The 20,582-nt window shown below is 45.0% G+C and overlaps 1 protein-coding gene across 4 annotated transcripts in view; it reads right to left on the bottom strand.

Moving 5' to 3' along the window:
- SMG6 (SMG6 nonsense mediated mRNA decay factor) overlaps positions 1–20,582 on the bottom strand; it is a 376,938-nt gene that overhangs the window by 11,418 nt on the left and 344,938 nt on the right. For all 4 annotated transcript variants that reach the window (XM_078780312.1, XM_078780313.1, XM_078780314.1 and 1 more), the window contains 3 exons: positions 5,587–5,743; positions 4,108–4,322; positions 3,189–3,270 (listed from right to left, as the gene is read on the bottom strand). In XM_078780312.1, coding sequence (XP_078636438.1) covers positions 3,189–3,270; positions 4,108–4,322; positions 5,587–5,743 — 454 coding nt within the window. The remainder of the gene's footprint in view (positions 1–3,188; positions 3,271–4,107; positions 4,323–5,586; positions 5,744–20,582) is intronic.

Below are 20,582 nucleotides of genomic sequence, written 5' to 3'. Positions count from 1 at the left end.
TAGCCCGTGAGTTGCAGTACCATCGTGACTGTCACAGAGCCTACACAAGGTTCCTGAGTAAGCCGAGTAAGCCTTTGACACCCATTCAGAGTGGCTACATGAATGCTTTCATTGTATTCAGTGAAAAACGGTGAAAAAAAGATTAATTCAAAATAAAGAAATGTTGACTTCGTTAAGATAAAACCGCATTTTCATCAACTGCTCGTTATAAATTTCTGAGCACCCCTTGTGCGTGGGGACATGGATATTCTTAATCAGTGACACATTTCCTACAAACCCATTAAAGTTTTACGTTGCCCCCATCATTGTTGCACGAAAATTGAAAATTAAGCGCATATATACTGCATGCCCTATGACCTATATGCAGTGAGGAATATTTTTGATAACGTTTTGACCAATAAACGAACTGACTGACGTCATGCTAAAACCCTGCAAGCTGCTGTCATTTTGGTTTTTAATTCAGATTTGTCTGTACCTGCGATTCACAACCAATTCGGATAAGCCGTGCACCTTACCTCTGCATGATTGCCGCGAACATTGTACTGAACACATTTGCCACACTTGGAGCTGACATGCATACAGTCACGTGAAAAAGTAAGTACACCCCATGTAAAGTTTTGACTTTTTCAACATATTTCAACAGCTATTTGATCTTCATTTCAACAATATTGATAGATAAAGGTGATATAATATAACAAATATCATGAAACATTTACATTTTGTAGTCCATTGTATAATTTAAATAAACATAAATGCAAATTTCGCATGTGGAAAAAGTAAGTACACCCCTACATTTATCACTACTTCAAATACCTAAAATTAGAATCAGGTGCACCAGCTCAGGTGCAAATGATTAGAACATCGTTAGAGAGGATCTTGGAGGAACCTGTCTTATTTAAACCTGACATTCAGTTTGGTTTGCTCTTTGTTGTTGAAGTGTGTGGCGTCACCATGCCTAGATCAAAAGAGCTCTCTGAGGCCTTCAGAAAGAAGGTTATAGATGCCTACGAGTCTGGGAAGGGATTTAAAAAGATCTCCAAACAATTTGAAATCAATCATTCGACTGTCCGGAAGATCATCTACAAGTGGAGAAGATTCCAAACAACTGCCAACTTGTTCAGGCCAGGCCGCCCTAGCAAGTTCAGCCCGAGAGCAAACCGCAAGATGCTGAAAGAAGTCTATAAGAACCCCAGAATGTCATCACGGGACCTACAGGTAGCTCTTGCCACTGTTGATGTCAAAGTGTACGAGTCTACCATTAGAAAGAGGCTGCACAAATTTGATCTAAATGGGAGGTGTGCCAGGAGGAAACCTTTGCTGTCCAGAAAGAACATCAGGGCAAGACTAAAGTTTGCCAATGAACACCGAGGCAAAGACCAGCACTTCTGGAACAATGTGCTCTGGACAGATGAGTCAAAGGTAGAGCTATTTGGCCACAATACAAGAAGACATCTTTGGCGAAAACCAAAGACAGCATTTGACCACAAGAACCTGATACCAACTGTAAAGCATGGTGGTGGAAATATTATGGTTTGGGGCAGCTTTGCTGCATCAGGGCCTGGGCAGCTCACCATCATAGAATCCACTATGCATTCTTCATTGTACCAGAGGGTGCTTGAGGATAATGTGAGGCCATCTGTCAGAAAGTTGAAGCTCAACTGAAGGTGGACCTTGCAACATGACAATGACCCTAAACATACCAGTAAATCCACCAAGGAATGACTGAAAATAAAGAAATGGAGGGTTCTGGAATGGCCAAGTCAAAGCCCGGATCGAAATCCCATCGAGATGTTGTGGGGGGATTTGAAACGAGCTGTGCATGCAAGAAACCCCTCAAACATCGCACAGCTGAAAGAATTCTGCATGGAGGAGTGGGCAAAAATATCTCCCAGTCGATGTCAGAGACTGGTAGACAGTTATAAGAAACGCCTACTTGAGGTTGTTTCTGCCCAAGGGGGCAATACCATCTATTAGAGCCAAGGGTGTACTTACTTTTTCCACATGCGAAATTTGCATTTATGTTTATTTAATATCTATGGACTACAAACTGTAAATGTTTCATGATATTTGTTATATTATATCACCTTTATCTATCAATATTGTTGAAATGAAGATCAAATAGCTGTATGTTGAAATATGTTGAAAAAGTCAAAACTTTACATGGGGTGTACTTACTTTTTCACTTGACTATGTTCCCAACACGATTTGTACTTTGGAGCACACCCAAATCGAGTGGTCTCGGGTGTGCAAGATATTTACCAAGAACTCCATATCTGTCCATCATAACACACCCACTGATGCAATTTAATGTGCAAGTCACTCGGACATTCATACTCATAAATATCCACCTTCTGTTTTCTGTAGCTTTAAAAGGTGAATTAAAGATCGGGACAGGTAACAAAAAGGACATAAATTAAATGCACAGTACCTGGATCATGTATCCACCTGCATTATGTATCGCTTCTTTTTTTTCCTTCTCAAACGCATAACGAGAAAAATAAGTTGTGGTGTCTCGTCTCTCCTCCTTCTCCACCCCCAAAGTAATTAAAAGTTGATTGGAATATAAAAAATTAAACTTCACTGACCCATTGTTTTTATTGAGCTCCAAATTAGGAAATACTTTTTGGTCAAAGTGATTTGCCAATCAAATGTTTGAATCACTGGAGTGGTACCCACGTAACCATAACCTTGACGATGGTGCAAGGGAGCAAAACACCCAAACTGGTAGACACATTGGTTTAACCACCTTATCAGGCATGTACAGGGCTCCTGGTTTTAATCCATAAATCCTGCAGAACTACAAGATCTTATTTATCTCTGGATCTTTACCCACTTCCCCAGCCCCATCTAAGATTGGCCAGCTGCTGACACAACACCTGCGGCACATGCTTGGCGAGTTAAAGCCTCAAGCAACATCAGCTCTGCAACACCATGGCTAATAATGGCTGTCCACTAAAAAAAAAAAAGAATGGGATAGAACTTGAGACGTTCACGCACGAGTATCTTAAACAACAGGACAATTAGCAATGGAAGATGTACATTGAACTTACCCATGTAGTAACCATTTCCAGGAAAGGTGAGGCCAGAAAATGTTACTTTAAATAGGTCATTGGCCTCAAGTAGGTGTAAAACAAAACCAAGCCCCACCTGTAATGTCAGGAAGCACAACGGGCACATGCAAAGCACACCTTTATGAGATGGCATGAAGTCTTTGGCTCTGTCCTTGCAGTAATGCAGACAACAGGACAGTATCAGATCATCGTTGGTCCCCTGTGAATAGCATTCAACAACATCAGATTGTGGATCCCAAATGCATAATGCAATATCAAGGTCAAAACAGACACAAACAAAATACAGAGATGATCAGTTGTGTGCAAATTGCTCGGACATCACAGGAGTTAAAACTACAACGGCACTCGGTAGAGCACATACTTCCGCCAGGCTGGAAAGTTTACGTTTTGTATCCCACTTGATAGGCCGCATCTGGATTCGGACCTGAACGAAAATGTAATTGGCGCAGCCACTCCTTCCTATCAGCATCACTAATCCAGTTTCCAATCCAGTTAACTACTCTACCAGCCACTCTGCAAGCCCTAACCTTGGGTAACAACTTCATGCGTGGCAGCTCAGCTTATCAAACGCCTTCTGAAAGTCCAGATATACTTCACTGCACTTCTCTCATCCACCCAATCAGAAACTGTTTTACAGAACTGCAGCAAATTTGTTAAACATGAGGTCTCTTTAATGAATCCAGGTTGACTGCCTTTAATTAGCTTAGATTTATGAAATGTTCACTGAAGGGTCCTGGCTAGAGGATCGTTGTTCCAGAGGGAGATGGGATTGCAGACCGATTTGATCAGATCCGTTGTTACCAGAAATATCAAAGGGAGGTATAATCAGTGAATAAAGGAGAACAGTGGGCATCAGGTGGGTGACAATTTACATGGAAAATAAACAAACAATGAAATAATAAGTGAGCTAACACATCCACAAATTGAACTCGAGGCTGGAGACACAAGGACTATGTTTACAAGGATACATCGGCAGCATAAAGGGCGAGCCAAATGGCTGCTATAAGAATAATTACTCATCCAACCAGTTTCTCACCTGCTGCCCCACCATGTCTTCGCTGCGGAATGCGATGGACTCGAGCTCAGAGCCGCGGCTTGTAAGGGCACGCAAGTTGGGATCCCGGACTTCAAATCGTTCCTCCAGGAAGGCCGTGGCTGCCCGCGCCTGCTGCCCAACTCTGTCGCCACGGGCCTGAGGACCCGCTCGCCGGCCATCTGGGTCACGCGCCAGTCCATCAAGCTCGTTCAAAACTGCAGGATTTGTGTGACAGTGCACGCTTCAGGCTAGAACAACTGTCGCTTGCATGCATAAACATTGGCGGAGCCATTTTAAAGCCATTGTAACACAATCGAAACTCAGGCATATGTTGTTTGTTATATATATTCTATGTACTTTGGATAACTGAGAGTTATGACTGACTGGTTATATCTACTAGTACTACAACTAGTACTAGTTATAACTGAGAGTTACTGAGAGTACTGGGTTTGGGTGCTCAAATCAAAATCTATAAAAGAAACAACAATCTCGTTTTTTAAATGCGCTTCCTAATTTCCTTTATTTTACATAGCTTTTTTGTCTTGCCGACACCTTACTTTCCGATTGCCAAATCACTGAGGTGGACTGCTGTTTTCTAATCTATTGCACAATCTCAAACAGAGCTCCTCAAACAAAATGTCCCAACTCAGAAAGCAAATTAAATCATAAAATTATTCCAAGGTGTTCCCGACACTTCTCATCAAGTCAGTATATTCTTGTTTACCGGATGGTAAAATTCCAATCGTACAACACCCCTTATGTCCGACTGGATGGTGCAGAGGTAGCAAACCTAATATAGAGACATCTAGTCTGGGCACGATTTATGACCAGACTACAAACTGCCCGATTGGTGCTTCGCCGGCGGGCGTTGCATCACAAAGTGCACCGTTCCTTGGACGGATGTTAAGCCGGGTGTCCCATCTACTGGCATTAGCTGGTGGATGTTATAGATCCCACCGTGTCATTTGCAAAGTAGGTGCGTTATTGCCGGCACCCTCAAGAACTTTGCTCTAGTCAGCCAGTTTTTGAAAAAGATTTGGCCAAAATGTCCTCCGTGCCCAATCTAAGAAAGCCAATACCTATTTTGGGGGTCAAACCTTGACCCACTTTGACCCACCCCCCACACCCCTGTAAACCACCCTAGACCCTGATTCTTTAATGCCATGAATAAAATTTGGTACATCATGGGTGATGAAGGTTGTGATCAAGTTTCATCGAAATTGTATGTGTAGTTTCGGAGAAGATCCGAGTCTTTACATACTGACTGACGGACACCACACGAAGGTAATAGTAATGCCTCACCTGAACATAAAAATGATCATTCAAGGCTAATAAATTGTTTTGTAAAAAAAATTCAACAAACACGTAATCCATGACAAATAATTAGTGTGACTGTTTTTTTTAACCTTAAACTACCAAATAAAACCAACAATAAAATCACCGAGGGTGTGCGAGGGTTGTATGAAGCTGGTACCGTACCAACGAGTGGGACAATGAGAATATATTGTTGTGAGCTGAGCAAACGAGCTAGTGCAGGCAGGTGGTCAACAAAGGCATTGGTATCAGGAACAAGGAAGGTGGGATGAATCTCAAGCTGGATCTGTCGAGACGAGGCCTGTTCGCACTCCAAGACAGCCTTGGAGGGTCAGTCCGGCCACAGGAAACAGAGAAGTAAACACGTGCGTTAACGAGTGAATTTTTAAAACATTTTTCATAATCTATTTTTCTTTTTTGCAACTCAAAACCACACAATGACAAATGCATTTGCCCATAAAAACATAAGGTGGATACAACTCGAACAGCCACATTTTCCACCATTGTTTGCGGTGCAGGCTGTATTATTGGCTTCGGGGATTTGGCACATCATCGGAGGCAATGTGTTTCACAAAGCGATGCCAGAATGCAAGAAAAGGAAAAAAACTGAATGACAATGGCAGCAGAACCTGGCAACCATGTGGGCTGGCTGTCTGCCCAGCCATCGGGTGGGAGTGCGGAATTCGAGCGACATGGCATCGACAGGAAATGGAAAGAGAAAGCAAGTGAAGTTGTTGCGGATGACCCACATGGTCATGAGGCGAGGCCAAAGGTCACGTTGCATTTTAGCCTTGGCACTGCGCAGCTTCGTTGCAAGAACACTCGATCAATCGCTGTGTGCATCTCTGTGGGCAGATACACGAGACAACTGCGATTCCAAACCGATAAGCAGCCGGCTTGCGGCTGTTGCCAATCAGCTCGGTGGACACTTGCGGTACCGCAGCAGTTTGAGAAACGTGAATGGAATTCAAGCAGGAAAAGCAGAGTTTCAGCCTGGCAATTGCTCTGAAAATATTATTAGTTTATCTTGCCATGAGCTGTCCAGTGCCGAGCACAAGAGTCGAAGCATTTTCTTTTACCTTCAGAATACATCGACAAGAAGAAAGGTGGCAATGTACATGTTAAGAATGAAATATGTGCACAATACGAACAAGGAAGTCCATTCAGCAGGCAGTGGCATTCTCCATCCATAAAATGACCAATTATTATGGGCGCTAACAAGCAGTTTTGGATCGACACATCAAACAACCACCATCTACTTGTCCATATGAAAAGATGTACAAGCTTGATAAACCCATCAAATGCATGCATAGATTCTACTCCCAGGATGTCACTTTGAAATGGCAGTGACGGTGTTCAAAAAAAATCTTTAAAAGAGGAGGGTGGGAGGCCAGGTGTAGGAAAGGGGGGAATCGTGCAAGACAAAGTGACGACTTTTTATCTTACTTGACGAAAAGTTCAAAAAAAAATAAATCAAAGAAATGGAGAAAAAAAAATTCTTTCCAACTCTGAGACAGGGCAGTAGCCCCACAGTGCTTCGTCTTCATTAGGAAGAGTTACTTCATGGTGAGAACACGAGGAGGCTGCTCAAAGAATTGGAGATGTGCAGATAACTCCACTCACATGACTTGCTATCCCTCTAAGCAGCAATGACAAGCAGGCCACCATAACAGTGGCACAATCTCAATGTGTACACTTGCATCTTCGAATAAATACATGTCCCTCCGGTTACGAGAGCACACGTCCTATCCGTACAAAATGCAACATATTCATTTTCAATCGTCTCTCAGAGTGGGCTAATAACCCAATTCTACACCAGCTGCACTGCAAACAGCAATTGGACCCGAGGATCAGAGGTTTCTGTTATGCAACTCCGTGAACTCGAGTCTCGTCTGGGCCTCAATGAAGAAATCGAGAGACCCGAGTAAAATGAGCAAACAAAGGCCTTGGCCCGCTTGACTCAGGCGGATTCTTGCACACTTTTTTTTTTTTTTACCCAAGTGCGTGTGCGCATCTGCAGCTGCAAACCCGCGTGCAGTGCTCAGACTTCCCGCCTTGCACTGCCGAGCGCGAGATTTACGAGACGTGCCCACGTGGATACATGCCCGGCTTCTTGCATACTTCTTGCCTCCACGGTCTCCTAATGCGGATGCTCAATCTCTCACTCAAACCCTCTTTGCTCCCCCCACTTCCACCCCTCCTTATCACTCTTAACTGCTGCACCAGCTCCCCATCTGCCGAACCCTTTTGACAATGAGATTGGTCTCGTACATTGGCATCCATGATGGAACAGAAGGAAAAGGAGGAAGGAAAGAGTGTGGCGGAGGGGTTATCTTAGCAAGGGCTGGGTTGTCGATTAAGCAGAAATGACCACCAAGGTATTATCCAAATTGATATGAAGTGGAATTCGTTTATTCAAGAAATGCTTCTCAAACCATCTCCCATTCTCATTTTCACCATTCCCAATCCACAGTTCTTGCTCCTCTGTTGGTAACACTGACATGCTACGAGGGGGAAGGGTGGGGGACGGGGTGAGGTTGGAGAAAGCTCGAGTTTGACTCATGGGTGTCTGTGGGCCAGGTGGTGTCAGAAAACACCGTGTCCAAAACAACACCTGGAAAAAGCCTCAGGCTCTTGCACTGCGATCCCATGAAAAAAGACACAATTAAAATGACATTTGGGTGTTCAGCATCATTGCGCAAAAGGAACTTTACAGTTAAGGTACAAGAAAGAAAGCCGGAGGACCTCCGTGAAATGTCCAGGAGGTGATGCCAGGTAGATGTTAAAATCTCCATCACTTTATGAAGGTGATTAAATACAGTGGAGGATAGAAAGTGGTAGCAAAGGCAAACAGACGTTCTTGCTGTCATTGACCAAAATAAAGAGAAAAAGTTTTAAAATATAAACAAAAAGGGAGAATGAGGAGGGGGAGCATCGCAACAGGATAAAAAGAACAAACGAACAACAACTGTTGGACATTAAAAAAGAAGAAACAAAAAAACCCTCGAAACAAAAACAAACCAACGAGACTCCGTGCGTATTCATTGTGAAACACAGCTGGGGCAGCCGCACCCCAGGCAGGCAGCCCGTCGTCGTTTGTTGAAAAATGCAGTTTTGTTTTTCTGGCCTTAGTTGTTACGTCTGAATCTGCAGTTTCAACTCTGGACATCCACTATTGGGTTGAGGGGGATGAGGGGTATGAGAGGTAAAGAAATACGCACTCATTGACCACCTCTGAAGAAACCGTGATGCTCCTTGATGATGCATCTCCAAGACAATTCACGAGGCTATATTGCTCCTACTTTTGAGTTCATTTGGCAAACATGGCTCTGGCACCTGCCCCTTTTGACGTGGCATCCAAAATGTAATTCTGCAAAATTCAATTGTTGGAGAATTATTCAAGTACGAAAGGCTGAAAACCGATCAAATTACAATGGCAAAATCAAAGTGCAAACGAAAGACCTATTAAACATCCCAATGGTGAGGAAAGCTTCGTAGCTTTCCTGGCTGCGGCATTTCATCTTGAGCCTAGCAAATAAATTTCCGCTTGGAAGAGTATTAACAAAACCCAGAGGCTGCGAGAGGCTGGAAGGAAGGGAGGGGGGGGGGGGGGGGGGGGACAAACGTGAAGCGTGAGGAAGCAATAGTGTTCACTCTCGACAAGAACGGCTGATGCTCGCTGTTTGGCCTTAACAATTTATGCAGCATGCCCTCACGAGTCAATCAGCGCAAGAAATCCACGCCGAGCAAAACGAATACAAATACGTGCAAAGAGTGGCCGGATGCTGGTACATTTGCCCACCCTGACGTGGAATCGACGACAATCAGCTGGTATTATGGGCATCACGTTTTGGTCGAAATGATCAGAACCCACTTGCTCAAAAAAGGGTCCACAGAGGGTTATTAGAATCGAGACAATTCCATCAAGGCTACACCTGCCCACCCAGAGGCTATTTCTCTGTCATGAAGGACAGATTTCTCATTCAGCCACAAAGCCAAAATGCCCCCACCTCCTTCCCCCCTAACCACTCCCCGAACCTACTGCCAGTTCCTTTTCCCTCTGCCATGACTTTCCCTCACTCCCTCCCTTCCCCATCTGCTTCCCCGAGCATCTCTTGCTGCCTCGGATTGCTTCCCCCACCCCTCTCAACACCCAAACGATCTCGGGCAGTGCCAAAAAGGCTCCCGGCGGGCCGTGATATCAGACAGAATGATCCAGTGTGCACAGACGACGAGGCTGCTTGCCAGCATTTTTCCCCACCACCTTCCGGTGGGTCTTGCCGGGCCTCAAGTTTTCCTGGCAGACAGAGCTATCCTTCCATTACAAATTTTATCCCTTGCCACATCAACTCCTTACCCCTTTCTCCTCCATCCATCCCTCACACAAGTAAAGCCCAATGAGAAGAACGCCCCCACAAACTTCCTCTGGCTTGTCGCCTGCCCTTACTCCTATACGGGTGGTCGACCATTTACCCTGCCTGACTCTCCATTCCCCACGTCCTGGCATACCACCCGAGCCTCCCTCACTCCATATCCTCCCCTTGCTCATTTGACCAATCTCTACTCGGCCAACTATCGTGGTGTGAGAAACACGATGGGCAGGAATAAACACAGGCAACAAGAAAACAAGTTAAGCATCCAGGCTGGCACAACAGTGTGGGAAGTAACAAAGCTACAGCAGAGGGGTACATGTGGTGATTCCGTGTTGCCATGCACATAAAAACATTTCCCTTCCCTTATCCCAATGCAGGCTCATGAAAAATATCTGGTAGAAGGTAAGAATCGATGTTAGCGATCATTATAAAGATGAAATGTAAGGCCTGATTTTGCCAACTTCCTCAAAGTAGACAGAACCTGAAATAGAAAACAGCCAAGGGTCTGCAAAAATTGCTTTTACTTGCTACTTTGGCATGGTTACTATTAACAAAATCTTAAGAATCATCCGCAGGACATTCAACTTAAGCCTCATACTTAGAAACATAAAACAGTGGCATATACAAACACGCACTACATGGCCAAAAGTATGCGGATACACCTTCTAATTAGTGGATTCGGCTGTTTCAACCACATCCATTGCTGACAGGTATATATACACAAAGAATTAAGTTAAGCACCCCTACACAACGAATTAAGGTAAGCACCCCCTAATATATATTCTTTGTGTATATGTATACATTGGCATATATTCTAAGGTATGTGAGATCAAATAATGATTGGTATGACATTAGCAATTATCCATTGATGAAATTGAGTGATCAAAGTGAAAAAAAGTGATTGGTTGAGTCAGTGATCCGATCACATGGGTCCTACACACGTTATTGACGCAAAGATCGCTAGAGGTCTTCTCAGAACAATGACTGTACGTTAGAAAACATAAACGTCATCCACACTGTCCGTGATGGACCTATAGCTCCATACTTAAATTGAGGTGAAAATATGCCTAAAATTCCCAAAAAATTTCACCTTAAATTATTCAGAATAAAATATTGAAAACGGCATGATTGTTATGTTTTTATGTGACCATAATATCACTTCTCCAGAAAATATAGCAATATCATGGGTATATTACACTGTTTTGACGACAACAAACTTGTAATGTGCGAGGTTGTAAAAAAACGGGGGGGGGGTGCTTAACTTAATTCTTTGTGTATATAATCAAGCACACAGCCATGTAATCTCGATAGACAAACATTGCCAGTAGAATGGGCCGTACTGAAGAGCTCAGTGACTTTCAACGTGGCACCATCATAGGATGCCACCTTTCCAACAAGTCAGTTTGTCAAATTGCTGCCCTGCTAGAGCTGCCCCGGTCAACTGTATGTGCTGTTATTGTGAAGTGGAAACGTCGAGGAGCAACAACAGCTCAGCCGTGAAGTGGTAGGCCACACAAGCTCACAGAACAGGACTGCCGAGTGCTGAAGTGAAAAATCGTCTGTCCTCGGTTAGAACACTCACTACCGAATTCCAAACTACTTCTGGAAACAATGTCAGCACAACAACTGTTCGTCGGGAGCTTCATGGAATTGGTTTTCATGGCCGAGCAGCCGCACACAAGCCGAAGATCAACATGCGCAATGCCAAGCATCGGCTGGAGTGGTGTAAAGCTCGCTGCCATTGGACTCTGGAGCAGTGGAAACGCGTTCTCAGGAGTGATGAATCACGCTTTACCATCTGACAGTCAGACGGACTAATCTGGTTTGAGAGGATGCCAGGAGAATGCAACCTACCCGAATGCATAGTGCCAACTGCAAAGTTTGGTTGAGGAGGAATAATGGTCTGGGGTTGTTTTTCATAATTTGGGCTTGGCCCCTTAGTTCCAGTGAAGGGAAATCTTAATGCTACAGCATACAATGGCATTCTAGACGATTGTGTGCTTCCAACTTTGTGGCAACAGTTTGGGGAAGGCCCTTTTCTGTTTCAGCATGACAATGCCCCCGTGCACAAAGTGAGGTCCATACAGAAATGGTTTGTCGAGATCAGTGTGGAAGAACTTGACTGGCCTGCACAGTGCCCTGACCTAAACCCCATCAAACACCTTTGGGATGAATTGCAACGCTGACTGCGAGCCAGGCCTAATCGTCCAACATCAGTGCCCGATCTCACTGATGCTCTTGTGGCTGAATGGAAGCAAATCCCCGCAGCAAGGTTCCAACACCGAGTGAAAAGCCTTCCCAAAAGAGTGGAGGCTGTTATAGCAGCAAAGGGGGGGAGGACCAACTCTATCTTAATGCCCATGCTTTTGGAATGAGATGTTCGACGAGCACATATGGGTGTGATGTTCAGGTGTCCACATACTTTTGGCCATGTAGTGTGTGTGTGTGTGTGTATGTATGTATGTATGTATGTATGTATGTGTGTGTGTGTGTGTATGTATGTATGTATGTATGTATGTATGTGTGTATGTATGTATGTATGTGTACATACATATATACATACATACATATACATACACACAAGTGCTGGGCCGATATTGGAACCAGAAATCGCAACAGGCAGATATCGGCCATTTTTCAGTAATCTGTATCGGCAGATTGGAGACAGTGTGGAGTTCCGATAACTGATTACGGTTGTACAGTACTCAACACAACCCACAAACATTGAGTAGCTTTCACCCTTGTTTGGAGCGAATTTCAATAAACAAATAAAAAATAAACAACGTTGCATTATAGATGTTTCAAGGAGATGTGCATTAACATAATTCTTTATAAACAGCTCGCAATCGTCATGTGACGGTGAGAAATACTTGGCTCGGTAATTTGTAAAACATGTTAATATGGCGAATGGTCGGCAAATCAGGCGTTATAGAATTGATTTTGCTTTGAAACTCACAATAACAAATAACATAAGCGATTCATGTAAAACAACCTATTGCTTTAGAAACAGCTGCGAGTACAAAGAAAAACGCAATGGGCTCCCCTCCTGTACCATACTTCATGACTTCCTGGCAGAGTCCATCTTGACATCATACATTCCAGGTGTGCATCAAAGTGCGTGTTAAATTAATTTTTTTCACTTTCAAAGGTGGACTGACAGTATTCTGGCCCCAAGCAAAACGAGACACATTTTACACACAGTATTAAAATTACTGCTTTATTCCTAAGGAGTGGAGGAATGGTTGATCAGAGTAGTGATGGCAATGCACAAAAGAGCGCGCACAGCTGTAAGGACGAAGGACGGGAACAGTGGTGAGTTTGAGGTGAAGGTGGGAGTGCATCAGGGGTCGGTACTAACTCCACTACTATTTATAGCTGTGATGGAGGTGCTGACTCAGAACGTAAAGGAGGGTTTACCGTGGGAGTTGTTGCATGCAGATGATCTGGTATTGATTGCAGAAAGTATGGATGGACTGAAGGAGAAGATGAACAAGTGGAAGGAATGTATGGAGACAAAAGGTCTGAAGGTGAATATCGGAAAAACGAAGGTGATGGCAAGTGGTAAAGCATGTGGTGAGGTGGAAAGAACTGGGAAGTGGCCGTGTGTTGTGTGCAGGAAGGGTGTCGGAGTGAATTTTTTTTTTTTTTTTGTATACAGAGTCGAGGCTCGTGAAAGAGCTAACATTTATCAAACAAACAAATCAAACAAACAAGCAAACAAAGTATATAAAAAGGGGAGCGGTCGACAAGATGGGGAGAGAAGGGGAGGAAGCACACAAACACAACATTTGAGAGCAGGGACATCGGGAGATGTGTGGGAGGGAGAGGGCCTGGGGTATAAATATAAAAGGTATAGGTATAAAAAGGCAGGATAGGTATAAAACGCAAGGACACCAAGGACTTCCAGGAAAGAAGTTGGCGCCTCAAAAAAGTGGATTTGGGGTGAAATTAGTGGGAGTAGAAAAGATCAAGGTTTTGGATTGGGGAAGATAAGAGATGGTGGTGAACAGCTGTTTTAAAGACCTGGAGGGAGGTGTGGGATTGAAGAAAGTGAGGGAGTTTGTTCCAGAGGCAGGAAAAAGTGGAATAAAAGAGTGAAGGTGAATAAAGAGTCTTGATTTTGGCAGTTTAACCATAAGAGGCTGGCAGGCAGATCTTGTGCGACCTGGAGGAATATTTGGGGGACAGAGCCCAGAGAGAGCTGGGGGAGCAAGGCCGGAGAGTAGTCGGTAGAAGACGGAAAGACCACCAACCTGCCTGCGGTGAGTAAGTGAAAGGCCCTCGGAGATAGCGTCATCGCGGGAGATTCCAATGATTCTGAACGCTTTGGTTTCAACAGCGTGAAGATGAGCTAGGTGTGAGGCAGGAGCACCAGCCCAGAGGGGAGAGCAGTATTCCATTGAGCTGTGGATGAAAGCCTTGTATGTGGTGAGGAGCCCAGGTGTGCCAAGGAAGGACTTCGCACGACGGAGGATGCCCAGTCGGCGACTAGCTTTGGAGGCCAGCTTGGAAATGTGGTTTTCCCAGGAAAGATCATGGCAGATAGTGAGACCCAAAAGCTTGAGTGACAGAACTTCTTGGAGAGGATTATTCAGAAAGTAGATGGGAGGGTTGTCCAGTCGGTCTTTTCGGAGAGACATTGTAAGTGTGAGATTTGTCAGGATTGAAAGACATGTTCCACTTGTTTGCCCAGTCTGTGATTTTGTCCAGGTCTGCAGAGAGTGAGGAGGCTGCAGACTGCCGATCTGAGGGATGAGGAATGGAGCGGCAGAGAGTGGAGTTATCAGCAAAGAGATAGAGAGGATTTTCAAGAGAGTCAGAGAGATCATTGATGAAGACCAGAAAAAGCACAGGGCCCAGAACACTGCCTTGGGGAACTCCAGCCTGAACAGGAAGAGGAGATGAGAGAAATCCATTCAGGGCCACACGTTGACTATGACTAGAGAGGAAGTCCGCCAGCCATGCGTGGAGATTTCCATGGATACCAAAGGAGGAGAGTTTGGTGAGCAGAGCGGGGTGCCAGACCGTATCGAAGGCACGTGATATGTCGAGGGAGACAGCTCTAATTTCCTGTTTGGCATTGAGGACCTCCATCCATTGTTGAGACAGCAGAAGCAGCATGTCCAGAGTAGAGTGACCTGGTCTGAAACCAAATTGATCAGAGATCAAGCCATTGGAGAAGAGGAAAGATTTCATATCCGAAGCAATGATGGATTCCATGATTTTGCTGATAATTGGGAGAAGGCTAGGCTCTCTGCTCACCTTCACTCTTTCATTCCCCTTTTCTCCTGCCTCTGGAACAAACTCCCCCACTCCCTTCAATCCCACTCCTCCCTCCAGGTCTTTAAAACAGCTGTTCACCACCATCTCTTATCTTCCCCCATCGAAAACCTTGATCTTTTCTACCCCCGGTAATTCACCCCAGAGTCCTTGCAGTGTTCATATGTTTTATTCCTCTCCCACCTCCCCCCAAGTCCTCCCGATGTCCCTGCTCTCAAATGTTGTGTTTGTGTCCTTCCCCCTCTTCCCCCTCTCTTTTGTGTCCTTCCCCCTCTCTCCCCATCTTGTCTGCCGCTCCCCTTGTTTTTTGTGTTTTGTGTGTCGGTTTGTCTTTTTGTGTGATTAATGTTAGCTCTTTCACGAGCCTCGATCTTGTATACAAAAAAACAAAAAAACAAAAAAAAAAGGCTGATTGGTCTGTAATTGCTAGGATCTGTTGTTGCACCTTTTTTGTGCAAAGCGGTGATGTTGGCTGATTTCCAAGGAGATGTAAAGGCAGTTGACCTTGAGCAAAAGAGAGGGTGAAGAGAACAGAGAGAGGGAGTGAAAGAGCAGAAGTACAGGATTTTAGGACCCGTGGGCTGATGCCGTCAGGTCCAGTTGCAGAATCAGAGTCGAGGGTTGACAGAAACTTTTCCACCTTGTCAGGAGGAAAGGACACAGAGTTCAGGAGCAGCTGGGTACGACTGGGTACGACTGGGTACGGTGGGTACAGAGAGGGATGGGATTGGGACACAAGATTTAGAGGCAAACACAGAGTTTAGGCATTCAGCTTTTTCACGTGCGGAGTCAGCTGTGTAGTCGTTTGAGGTAAGGGAGGGGATGAAGGGGGAACAAACACCAGAAACAGATTTGACCAGACGCCACCAGGATTTGGAAGAGGGAGACAGATAAGAGAGTTCGGTCTTGAGAACGGAGAGATATTGTTTCCTGGCTCTCCTGAGGGTGGACACACACTTGTTTCGGGCTTTGTGAAAGGAAATGAGATTTCCTTCCGTTGGATTTGCTTTCCAGGAGACGAAGGCAAGTTGTTTCTGGGCAACAGCCTAACCACAAGATTCCGTGTACCATGGACGGGAGGAAGGGTATGACAACTGAAGACGAGATGGGATAAATCTGTGCATGAGAGAGAGCAATTTACTTTGGAAGAATTCCCAGGATGAGTTGATGTCAGAGGTGGTAGAGATGGGAGACCAGTCCAGATGATTGATGGCTGCTTGAAGACTGTGCCAGTTGGCCTGAGTGAAATGCCAGACCCGTCGACGCTGAGCAGGCTCCCTGAGAATGGTCAGAGAGATGTCCACTTTAACAAGCACATGATCAGATGAGCCGATTGGAGCAGAAGAAGAGCAGCAGACATTTTCAGGGAAGTTAGTCATAACCAAGTCCAGAAGAGAGGATGCTCCGTTGACTGAGATCCGGGTCGGGAAATTGACAGATTGTGTCAGTCCCAGTGAGTCGCAGAAGTCCTTTGCTGAGGAGCCATGGCTGGTGAGAGAGGTACCCACACCCAGCCAACTGGCATGGTGACAATTGAAATCACCACATATGAGGAAGAGAGAGTTGGGATGAGTGGGTAGAAGTTGATCCATATTATCAGACAGCGAGATGTAGATGGAGTCATCGCTGTTTGGTGGACGGTACAACACACATATGAACAAGAGGTGGGAGCGAAGGGGAAGTCGTAGCCAGATGTATTCCTGGGGGTGAGGTGGAGAGAGTGCAGTGCAGGGCGAGTGAGGAAGAGAGTTTTTGATAAAGATAGCAACCCCACCTCCAGGACGAGGCTCAGGTCTATCATACCGGAAGAGGGAGTAACCCGGGAGAGAAACTAAGGAATCAGAGACATCCTGAAGGAGGAAAGTTTCTGTTAAGCAGATCACGTCTGGTTTGTCACCTGTATGGAGAGATCAGTTAAGTTTGAACGAAGGCCCCGGATGTTTGAGGTCCATACCGGTAATGAAGAGGAAGAGGGAGCATCGGATACAGAACAGGGGGGAGGAGGGGTTGGGTAAGATGTGGAAGAGGTGGAAGAGGTAGGGAGAGCTGTTGAAGGTGTGTCAGAGATTTCAGAATAGCTCGGAGAAAGGGAAGGATGGGGCGGACAAAAGGTTTGATGGTGATTGGGTGAGGCACAATGAGGTGTTATTTGAGGAGGGGGAAGAGCGAGGCAGAAGGTTGGGGGAGATGGAAGTGAGAGTTGGAAGGGGGAAGAAGCGGGGAGGACGCTTTGAGGAGAGGGAGTGAGAGGGGGGAAATTGAGAAGAAATGAGGGTGGGGAGATTTGAAGGGGAGGGGCGAGGAGGGAGTGGACAAGGGGAGGGATTTGAAAGGGATGAGATATGGGGGAGATTTGGAGGGGAGGGGTGAGGGGGGAGTCTAGGAGGGGAGGGGTGAGGGGGAGTCTTGGAGGGGAGGGGTGTGGGGTGAGTTTAGGAGGGAAGGGGCAAGGGGGGAGATTTGAAAGGGATGGGTGATGGGGAGGATTTGGAGGGGAGGGGCAAGGGGGAAGATTTGAAAGGGATAGGTGATGGGGAAGATTTGGAGGGGAGGGGTGATGAGGAAGATTTGGAGGGGAGGGGTGATTGGATTTTAGAAAGTGTACGATTAATGGGAAACGAACATTTATTGCAAAATGAGTTTCTTGTGACCTTTGAGTCAAAAATACGTTTAAGGACGCTGGAGGGAGGATGGAGTGCAGGAGAGTTTAGGGAATGTAGAAAAAAGGCACTGTAAGAGATGGAATTTTTTTTTGGGATGAATAGATTTGGTGAGCAAGCCGAAAGCAACCTTTTAAAGAAGAAGAAGAAAAAGGTGTTATAATATACGACGGAATACAGAACTTGAGGGGAAAGTGTAAACATTTTAAAGTTTAACAGTGAAAACTGTCTGGGGAAATGGGGGAGAAACACGTGTTCGAAGAACGAACGAATGAATAAGAACGAATAAACGAATGAGAACAACGAAAAAGAACAGAGAAGGAAATGTTTTTTTTAGATTTTTTGTTTTTTTTTTAGTTGAGATTTTAAACAAGGAAGATGGGGTGAAAAGACTGGGGGAAAAAGAGAACGAAAGTTATTGGAGCACAAACGACGGACCGCTGAGAGAAAAACAAAGCCTCAAGGTTGGACACTGTACAAGGCCTCAAAAGACACGACACGAATTAACACGATTTTCTATACAGGTATGAAAGATTTGCACCGAAAATCTTCCTCGGGGGACACTATACGTACACACACCATAAAATAAATACAGTTATAACGAAAATACAAATGGGAACAATTACTTAACTTCGATTTCGATGGAGAGCGTGGACAGCTGCGAATAAACGAAACCTCGCCGGCAAGACCGGAAGCGGAAGCCAATTGAATTCCATTCCATTGAATTGAATTCCAATTCAATTCAATTTCCAATTCAATTCAATTTCCAATCCAATTCCAATTGAAAATTGAATTCCAATTGAATTCCATTCAATGTACAATGTGCGCTGAGTGGGTTCATCAAAAATGTAGTGGTTTGAGAGGGTCATTAACCAGTGTGGCAGCTACATTCAAGTGTAAGGTGTGCACAGAGGGAGCTGCAGATGGAGGAAATGTTGAGTTGGATCTTGGAGATGGCATGAAGCTGGAAGGTGTGAAAACATTTTATTACCTCGGAGACATGCTGAATGGAGAAGGTGGATCAGACTCGGCAACGGTTGCTCGAGTGAGATGTGCATGGAAGAAGTTTCGGGAACTGAGTGGCGTGCTGACGAGGAGGGGAGTGTCATTGAAGCTGAAGGGAAAGGTGTATGCTGCATGTGTGAGAAGTGTTATGATTTATGGGAGCGAGACATGGGTAATGAACGTGGAGCAGCAATGAAGGCTGGAATGGGTGGAAATGCAAATGGTTCAGTGGATGTGTGGAGTATCGTTGAGAGAGAGGAAGACAAATGATGAATTGCGAAAGATGATGGGAATAGAGCCTGTGATAGATGCTGTGAAGAGAAACAGGTTGAGATGGTTTGGTCATGTGTTGAGGAAGGATGAAAGTGACCGGTTGAGAAGAATGATGGAAATGGATGTAGAAGGAAGTAGAGGATGGGGAAGACCGAGAAAGACTTGGCTAAAGATGGTTGAAGAAGAAATGCAGGCAAGGGGGTTAACAAGGGGAGATGCAGAAAATAGGGCAAAATGGAGAACATTGTCATGGGGACCGCAAGGCTAACCCCCACTCTTGCAGGGAAAATGGCCTTAAAATGCCTGTTGTATTCGTCAGATCATATGCTGTCGTGTGCTCTCGAGAGATCTCACAGAGATAATGAAGCATGCGACCAGGAAGCCAAACGCGCTCTCAGCCCGAAGGTCGGATTTCGAAACCCCGGTTCCGCTGGGCCCAGCAGAACACTCTAATTTAATTGGACTCAAAATCAACACTATATGGCAATCTCAGTGGGATTCCTCCACCAAGGGGAGGTGCTGCCACAAGGTGCACCCTTTGGTCGAATCCTCTGGCTCGTTTCCTCGGCTCGCCCGAAGGGACCAGACAGCTTTGAGCTTGCACTTGGACACTGTTCTCTCAACTTACATCTATACAGGATAGGGCATCACCCGACGGGGTTGTGTGACCGGTGCAAGGTTCCCAAGGATTTGGATCATATTTTCTCTCTCTGTCCTCAGTATGAGGAACCTTGATCGTGTCTTCTGCACTCTATCTCTGACAACGAGATCACGTGGTCAGGCAATGGGAACCTGCCAGATGCATTTCGGCACAATAGCGCTTTGGCAAAAACCGTATTTTTTGTTTTTTTGATAAATCAATTAATTGATTAGTTATTTAATTACTATCGATTAATTAAGTACTTATTTATTTCCTTTCGCATCTGGGCATTATCTAAGGCACCTTTTGAGTTAGGAAGCTGATATTTAGACATGACAATGACCAAGTGATTTGGCTGTAAAGGCTATTTTTGATTTATTGATTAATCAATTCATCGATTAATTATTTAATTATTAGGTTCCCAAGTCACAAAAATCCATGAATAGTGAGGAACAAACCACGAATGGTGAGGCAAAGATCTGCGAATGGTGAGGCAAATCCCAAGAATGTCGACAATAATTATCGGCGAAGGTCGATGAAAGTCCCGAAATGGCAAGACAAAACCCACGAATGCCAACGAAAATCTGCGAATGTCGATGAAAATCCGCGAAGGTCGATGAAAATCCTGTGAATGTTGACGAAAATCCGCGAATCTGGATGAAAATCCTGTGAATGTTGACGAAAATCCCGTGATGGTCGATGAAAATCCCGTGAAGGTCGACGAAATTCCGCGAAGGTCGACGAAAATTCGTGAAGGTCGACGAAAATCCACGAAGGTCGATGAAAATCCCATGAATGCAAGGCGCGGCATTGTTTCAATGGGGAAAACGGGGATACGTTATAGGTTCCCAGTGGTTCCTGATTGATAGAGGAAATTTTTGAAAGTTTAAAATGATTTCGACCGCAAATGCACATGATTACAGTTTCACG

This window comes from Myxine glutinosa, chromosome 6, assembly GCF_964187855.1.
Source record: "Myxine glutinosa chromosome 6, kmMyxGlut1.1, whole genome shotgun sequence".
In the NCBI taxonomy this organism is placed as follows: domain Eukaryota; kingdom Metazoa; phylum Chordata; class Myxini; order Myxiniformes; family Myxinidae; genus Myxine; species Myxine glutinosa.
Note: the sequence above shows the minus strand (reverse complement) of the source record. Positions and strands in the feature narration are given on the sequence as shown.